Source organism: Xiphophorus couchianus, chromosome 6 (genome assembly GCF_001444195.1).
Source record: "Xiphophorus couchianus chromosome 6, X_couchianus-1.0, whole genome shotgun sequence".
Taxonomy (NCBI): domain Eukaryota; kingdom Metazoa; phylum Chordata; class Actinopteri; order Cyprinodontiformes; family Poeciliidae; genus Xiphophorus; species Xiphophorus couchianus.
Window position 1 is genome coordinate 8,396,161 of NC_040233.1, and position 8,685 is coordinate 8,404,845.

An 8,685-nucleotide genomic window follows, 5' to 3' on the forward strand; every position below is an offset into this window, starting at 1 on the left:
CATTAAACAATCTCCCCTTCAGTTCAACCTTATAAGTAGAGACACATTGTTGATGTTACCTTTATAAAATAACTTGCAATGAAGTTTTGGCAAAGCTCAATGTAATTTTCACAGGTGGCAGAGCGTTGTTGTTAGCAGCTGCTGAAAGTAACTAAAAACGTTACTTTAAATGTAACTTGCGTTACTTTCCAAATCAAGTAATTAGTAATCTAAGTTACTTTTTCAAGGAGTGATCAGCAATCCTTTTTCAAAGTAACTATGCCATCACTGGTTATATCTTCAACTGGCTGCTTTACGTAGTAGTAAAAAAAAAGAAAAATCGGGCCTACACTTTATGATCTCTATATATTGTTTCAGAAATGAGTAGGACAAATAAACAGCAAGAGATAAAAAAAATCTTTTGTTGAATTGTATTTTAGTTGGAGAAATACATTAGCTGTTTAGGCAGGTAGAAAACAAGCTGAAATTTCAGAATGTCAACTGGTTTCTTATTGTAGTCCTATTTTTAACCCTGTAAGACATAAAGGACATGAGATGACACTCCTTCACCGATAAGGGGCGATGCTGTTCCTTCTGGCTTATCTACAGCCGTACATCCACCTCAATGTCCCCTCAGGGAAAAATAAGGCTCATTACACGAATGAAGATCCTGCCAAACAAAACAGCACATCAAGCACAAACAATGACTGCCTGCACATCCAAGAAAAAAAAAAAGAACATTAAAAGCAGAAATTAAGTACGAGTGCAGGCTAAACATAACACTAAAACTCTACATTCAATGTAAAATCACACTTCTTTTCAGCTGATTGGGTTAAACTTGACATTTTTATCTTTCAAACATCTTCAGGTAGAAGGAGCTGGCAACCCAGAGGAACCCCAGTTCCTATTTTCTTTTTCTTCCATACAATCGTAATGAAATACATTCAGTGGTTAGTTCAAAATGACTTCTTTAAACTGCGCAATTAGTGTTGTTACAATCACATTGGGAGGGTTCACCTTTGGCTGACATTAGTGCTACTGTTAAGCTTACTTCATGCGGACCTTCATTGATACAACTTCAGCACATCTGCAACATTAAATGCTATCCTTATTTGTGATTTGATTGAATCAAGACTACTTCTTTCCAAAAAAAAAAAAAAAGGAACATTTTTGTCATTCATGGAGTCGTTAAGCACAGATCTTGAAACTGTGCAGTATGGCATTGTGGGGAGTGATGAGGGAACCCTTCATAAGCGTCTGGTAGCCAGCGTGATCACAAAGCGAGGCAGGCGAAGAAATGAGGGGACGACTGCTGAAAGCCAGGACAGGTACGGGACCTGGGTCAGGAGGAATTTTAGGGACGTAAAATCTGTTACATCCCGCCCTGAAGAAAAAAAAAAAAAAGACGACATATTTTCCTTTGAACTATTGCACCACTCTGTTGACTAACAGTACACCCTGCTGGGGATGAAATAAGTAACATGACCACTAGGCAGGTGGTTATTGTTGTATGATTATATGACTGTTAATAGTAAGATAAACTACATTACCATCAATATCTTTAATGCCATATCGCCTGGCCAGGTCACACGTCATGAGCACCTTCCCAGTCAGGGACATCAGATTTTTATCTATCAGACAAAAACAAAAGTAGCTTTAAAAAATGCATCTGTGTAAGATGTTAATTTACAGTGGCTCTTAAGAGTGTACACACAGATTTTGAGACTTAAAAATTTGATTATGATCAATCATTTTCTTCCACCTTCAATGTAACTTATGTCCTGTACAATTCAATGCGAAATAACCAAATCTGGGGGAATATGAAACAAGGGGAGTAACATGGTAACATAAGTGTAAATACTAAATTAGTACTTTGTTAAAACAGTTTCTGATTTAATTGCCTCATTCAGTCTTTTTGATAGAAGACGATCAGCATCACACGCCCTGACATGGTGATATTTGCACTCTCTATCAAGCAAAGTTCTCAATCACATTTACTGATTAATAAACAGTTACGTCTATACATTTTTGAGATCTTTAATGAAGACTTACCATTAGCCAGGCTGACGATGCACTTCCCACTTAGTTCTGTAGTTTCCCCATTGGCGAACACATCTTTATACTGAGGAAAATCAAAGTCAAAGGTTAAGAGAGAATTTGAAATTGACCATTTATGCAAACAGACTTGCTCTCTAATGGTAGCCTACCTTGGGATTCAAACCCTGAGGTTCATCTTTCTGTATTATAAACTGATTTACAAGCTCTGTTTGTACCGGTCCCGGCCACAGACTGATGGAGGTCACTCCTCTGCTTTTCAGCTCAACCGCCATGTCAGCTGCCAGCCTGTCACACTGGAAAAACACAAAACAAAAACAGGTTTTTATGACAGCAATGAGATATAAGACAAGCTGCATTTTGATATCAAACTGGATGCCAAATTGAATCAAGTGGAAGAACTTACAGCAGCTTTTCCAACCCCATACGCTACATTGAAGAGGTAATGCAGTCCGCCAATAGAAGAAATGGTCACTATAAACCCATGACCTTGGTTCACCATCAAGCGAGATCCATAAACTGAGAAAAAGTAGTGCCCCCTAAAAAACACAACAAAAATAACAATAACTACTGAAGTTATAGCTGATCAGAAGGAAATAGGCAAGATGAGACTGTGGGACAATATGATTTAGTGTGTTTGAAAGCTAACAGTACCTCAGGCCTGTGTTGTTGATATTATCCCAAACAGATGGATCGGTTTCCCAGAACTTCTTACCCATATTGTTAAAAATATCCTGGAATGACAATTTAAAGTCAACACACAATGTTCGAATCTTTACTTCCTTTCATTAATTTTTACTTCTCATTTTTCCTAAAAAAAAGGCCCACCAAAATAACTTTTACTATTTTAAATCTGTATTTAATATGGAAGCTTTGAGGGGACATTTCCCGCATATACTTTTTCCAGATGGTCACAAGTTAATTTTCCAACAGTTTTATCGAGATAACGAGTTATTCCAATGATTTTCTCAATATCACAAGTTAATTTTTTTGATGGTTTTCTCGTGATCATGACATGATTGGTGTGCGTGTTAAGCTCGAGTCCATCCTTCAAATGCATTCCACCGGTGAAAGGTTTACCTATCACTTATTCACAGAATTATTCAGAATAACACACACAAGACATGACACTTATATACTCCCGCTGTTGTGGCATGCATTTGGAGGATAGAATCAGGTTTAACACACACCCATCATCTGGAGATCTCAAACAAAAACATCGGAAAATTAACTCGTTATCTCGACAAAGCCATCACATGAAATTATATACAACCTCTCTTGGCTTACTAATGCTAAGAACTGTTTCATGAGTGTTTAATTGATACATACCGGAACGCCAGCGTAGGCATTGTTCACCAAGATGTCCAGTCTGCCATCCTGCTCTTGTTTGATCCGTTCAAAAAGTGCCTGGATGTCTTCCGCTTTTGTAGAATCACAGATCACTGGAACACCCTTCCCACCTCTCTCAGTAACCTACATTATAATTAAGGGGTCAGAAAAATACAACATACCGACAAGCATTGTGCAAAAGCTTGGCTTGCAAAGTAATCTGATTTCATTTAAGAAAAAGACATTTTTAAAGTTCACCTCAGCAGCAGTTTGTTTGAGGGTCTTCTCTTGCCGTCCTGTGATGTAAACAGTAGCTCCGGCCTCAGACAGCTGGAGCGCTATTCCCCTGCCGATGCCCCTGGAGGCACCAGTAACTACACACACCCAGCCGGAAAGGGACATCTTGGCCTGCAGGAGGTACATTTGCAACATAAGCCAATGGTTCTCCAACCTTTTCTGACAAATACCACATTTGGACATTTGCCATTTTGATTACCGTATTTTCCGAACTATAGAGCGCATCACACTATAAGCCGCACCTAGAATTGTTTTTAAAAAAAAAGAAACTGGAAACATACATATATAAGCAGCACCGGGCTGGTATCTCCGCTGCTCTCGGTTTTCCATAAGGACCCAGCAGAGCGTAGGAGAGGGCTGCGTTTTAATAAATCTGCTGGATTTATTAAGGACGCAGTCCTCCGTCTCCAAAGCCGAACCACGGTTTCGTTCACGCCGAGTGGCTCTATTTCCCTCCTGTACTGCCAGATCGATACTCCTCAACTTAAAAGCTGCATCATATGAGTTTGAAAACATTTCTCCGTCGTGCCTGCTGCTAGCATGGGCTTGTTGTAAATTAAAATTAGCACGTTCTTCTTTGATTTCCAATTTTGACTTCCAATGATTCACTTCCTGCTAAAGAGCTCCCTGGCAGTTGAAGAAAAATCCACAGAAAAGCCGCATGGTTCAAAGCGTGGGGGAAAAGTAGTGGCTTATAGTCCGAAAAATACGGTACTTGGTGCCAAACTCTTTGAGGTATAAAACAGACGTCATCACAAGATGTTTCGTACCAACCATGAGTCAGTTCGTACACCCCACTCAAAAGTACGGTATTCTAGCTGCTTTGATAATGTCCCAAGCAGCTTGGATTCTGTGCCTCTCCACTCATCCTCCAGACACTCCTTAATTTTCCAAATAAAAGTCAAAGTTTACCTTCATATGATATGAAACGAGAACTTTGGACCTCTGGACAACAGCGCAGTTGTCCAGAGATCAACTGGGCTGTTTCTCCTTTGTCCAAGTATGGTACTTTTCCTTTCACTCAACTTTCCACTAATATGCTCCATGATCAGCCAGCTAATCTTTGATCTTTCGTGGCGTACACTTATTGATTGTTGGATGACATTTGTGTCAGCAGCTTTCCCCATGGAGGGGCAAGAATTAGGAGAGCCGTAACGAGACATTACTGTCTTAAAAATCTCTTTTTCAATAAAATTTAAGATTTTAATTTTCAATGAAATGAGCTTCAGTTTTTGGTAGCTGCAAGCGACAATCATAAAAATAAGCCAGAAAAAAAACCTTGTGGGATGTATCATTGAGTGTATTGAATACATATATGATGGGAATTAAATTTCTAAAGTAAATTAACTTTTCAAATTTAGTGTGATGCCACCCACAATTGTTCCTGGTTCACTGTCACCCATTTCAGTTTCTTCTTGGGTTTCTCAAAATATGCTGCACTCCACTTATCTGTAGAGTAGTTTTTAATGAGGATGATACATTTATTTCAGACATTTCACCAAGAGAAAACCACACATAATAAAAAGTAGTACTTGCATATTTTCTCTATGTAAATGCAAAACCCTATTACCAACCACACAGACACGAATACATGCAAATAAACCTGTTTGCACATACAATTTATCTTATCCTAGCTTACAATGGTACATTATTTACCGTGTAAATAGTTTATATAATTTTTCTCTCAGTTCAAGCAGATATATTTGTAGAACCACTGATAAAACCTTTAAGATAAATTAGATGAGATTAGATTAATGTCCGTGGGTTATGAGGTAGGCGTGGAGGCAGCCACGGTTGCGAAAGCGCCACGCTGCTCTATTGCTTCTTGATGTCCAAAGTTCCCTGGAAGTCGAACCGTGTTCTGTCTTACAAAACCACTTTAGGTCCAGTCATCATTAGTCAGCAACCAGCCAGCTTGTATATGTAATAATGACGAAATGTGTATGCAATCAGTGGCAGGGCATTTGGTGAAAATTTGCGCTATTTAATAAACTTTATGGTGAGAATTTCTTACGGTTTAATTGTTGATCAACTACGTGAATTTTATTTATTTATTTATTTTTAACTTTAGGTAACTATTTTTTTTCCCCCTTTAGTAAAATCCATCGACGTTTCTCAGTTTTCATTGTGATACTAACTTATTTTCATCCTTATTAAGTCCTGCTGAAGATAAACGGTAATTACAAGCGAATATTATTTTCAAGAACAATACATAACATATTATTTGTAGACAGGCGCTTTGGGCAGGACACTAAAATTTAACATACACAATGGAAATTTTTTTAGAGCTAATTCGCTACATTGACAAAGTGAATAATACATATAGCCTAGTTCAGTCCATCCCCAAAAATTACACTAACTCTATAAAATAAAGTAGAGAAGCAGTTGTTTTAAATAAGGCTTACCTTGTAGCAGAGAGCGGCGATTCTGGTTTGTCTAGTCCCTGCTGTCTGTTGCAGTCTTTTCCCAGGAAGAACGAGAGGCAGTGTTGATTTTCTGTGGACTGTCTATGCTGTTTTGGTGACATCACAAGTTTGTCACCAGCTCCGTGTACGGCTATCCAAAAAAAAAAAAAAAAAAAAAAGAGAAAAAACAAAAACATACGCTGCTTCTGTAAATATCGCGAGAAAAGCGTGGTGAAAGTATCGCGAGAGCATATTGAAGAGGCGCAATGGCGCATTTACTTCATGTGTAGTTTCTATATTTTTATTCATTTTTAACAGACATTCAAAGTTTATTGTAAATTTGCACCTGTGGTTTTAGCTAACTGTGGAACACCACAGGTCACAGTTAACTTGCAAAAAAAATTAAATTATTTTGAATGTCAAGTGAATATAACTTTCGAAACAACAACAGAAGATGGCGCTGTTTATTAAACAACTTCAGAAAATCCTAGAGTGCGGTAGGATTACAGAACTTGCTTTTGTTACTAATTTAGAAAAAACAGCCTACCGTCTATATTTAATCATATTATTATTATTATTATTATTAGTATTAGTAGTAGTAGTAGTAGTAGTAGTAGTAGTATTGACTGTTTTCAGATTTTTTTTGATGAGTCAATTATGAAACAGTAAGGCCTAATAATATTACATTAGAACCACAAAATTGATCACAAAATAAGTATTTACTGGTATACAGCCGGTGATCAACTGGACTGGTGGAAAAATATGTTTTTATTTTTAGTTTTTTAAAGATAGACTATAAGTGCCTTGTAAAAGTATTACTTACCTTAAGACATGGAATCAAAATAAAGTAGGATTATCCTTTATTGTCCCTCTGGGAAATTCAAGCGTAACAGCAGCAAGTTAAGTTAGAAATATGTATATTTCCACAAAAGTAAATAAATATAAAAATAATAGTAAGAGATTATACAGTAAGGGCAAATTTACAGCGTAAGAAAAAGAATATTGCACAGTTATTAAAAATAGTATACTCTAATGATCTAAGAAATGTACAGCTGAGTAGGGTTTTTTAAAATCAGGAACAAGCTTTGAGAAAACTGCAAAGCTGCTGAAACACTGAGTTCCTTTAAATCCGGGCTAAGAACCCATTTGTTTAGAGTTACCTTTGATTTATAATAACTGCCCACATATCAGAAGGATCTAAGATTAAGGAAAACAAAAGTGTACTTGGATAGCTATTGTGGTAGTTCAGGAACTTGCACTCTTATTCTTAGCAATCCCAACCATCTGCAAAGACAAGAAAAAAGATTAGAATGAGACTGAGACACACCAATGACTCAAAGAAGAAATAGGGATGTTGTGAAAAGTCAAGACCTTAAGTGGACTTCTTGTCCTCAGAGAGATCAAAAGGTCTTTCAGGGAGTGACTTCGCCAAACAACCAAGACAAAGACAAAAACAAAATACTTAATATTTTTTGTGAACTGTCTGAAGCTTATCAGAAATAAGCAGTATTTCTGTTGATGCTCCAGTGATCAAGTTCACTTTAAAACATAAGAATCTGAGACAACGAAGACAAGCCTTAAGAAATAAAAGGCATAGTTACATCGCTTTGCATGACAGCAAAACTCTACTATATACTCCTCTATTTGTTTTGAGGTTACTTTTGTCTCAGCTAACATTCATGTCAGTCCAGTGGTAGTACATAGTTCAGTAAGGCTTGGCTTCATTCCCAGACAACTTATTACACACAAGGCTCACCAGCGATATACAAATATAGGCCATATTTGCTATAGAGTTCTGGCGTATGTTTGAAGCTTTCAAAGGAGTCATCCGCTAAACGTGTCCTTCAAAGAATGAATTCACTTGTACCTATGCCCACGTCATCAGCCCTCTATATGTTTGGTGTTCACTAAAAATCACTAAAATTAGTGCCTAACCCCATTAATTTGCCACATCTGTAGTCAAAACATTGCTGAAGAAGCTTTGTTGCTATTTTTGATGAAACACTACAAACATGGAAGCCATGGTGTTTTAGATTGAAGACACCTGACTTGTTCAGTCTATTTCCTGTCAAAGCAATCAACCAGCAAACCGAGGCGGTCGAAACTGACTTGTCTTTAAGTAACAGAATAATCTTATTGAGGTGATTTTTTTTTTTTATTTGAGCTTGTATTTGCCTAGCTATATGGTTCAAACCATGTCTTCACTATTTCATGAATACCAAAGCCTTTATTTTTGCTTGTTGCCTGCATTTAGCAAGAGGTCTTACTAAGAAGGCTGCACCCCGACAACCAAACTATCATGACACCAAATATCATTTCATGACTTGTAAGTGACTTTTGTGTTGTGCAAAATCCGGGTCATGTAATCATTTTAAATATGCAGTCAGCCATTTTATTCATGGTAAAAAAGAAGAAAAAAAAAGCACTTTCCAGCTTATTTTGAGTTTGAACATGTTTTTTCCTCTCTCCAATTCATCCAGTGCATCATTTTTATTTGCCTGGCACCTCTTTGTTTGCCCTCCGGATGGACAGTCATTGGGCAATTCTGTAAAGTTTTCTGGTACACACAACATTTCTAATACCTTCTTGTGTGTGTGGCAATATACGCGTTGCTGATTTG

At 37.3% G+C, this 8,685-nt stretch overlaps 1 protein-coding gene across 1 annotated transcript; it reads right to left on the reverse strand.

Moving 5' to 3' along the window:
* Positions 1-383: 383 nt before the first annotated feature.
* On the reverse strand, positions 384-6,220 carry dhrs1 (dehydrogenase/reductase (SDR family) member 1). Its single transcript, XM_028021724.1, has 9 exons — positions 6,066-6,220; positions 3,622-3,771; positions 3,364-3,507; positions 2,689-2,768; positions 2,441-2,573; positions 2,187-2,330; positions 2,032-2,101; positions 1,530-1,610; positions 384-1,363 (listed from the first exon to the last, which is right to left on the reverse strand). Exons 2-9 carry the CDS (start codon positions 3,763-3,765, stop codon positions 1,227-1,229), a joined length of 933 nt encoding a protein of 310 aa, XP_027877525.1. The 5' UTR covers positions 3,766-3,771; positions 6,066-6,220; the 3' UTR covers positions 384-1,226.
* Between the last annotated feature and the right edge of the window lie 2,465 nt (positions 6,221-8,685).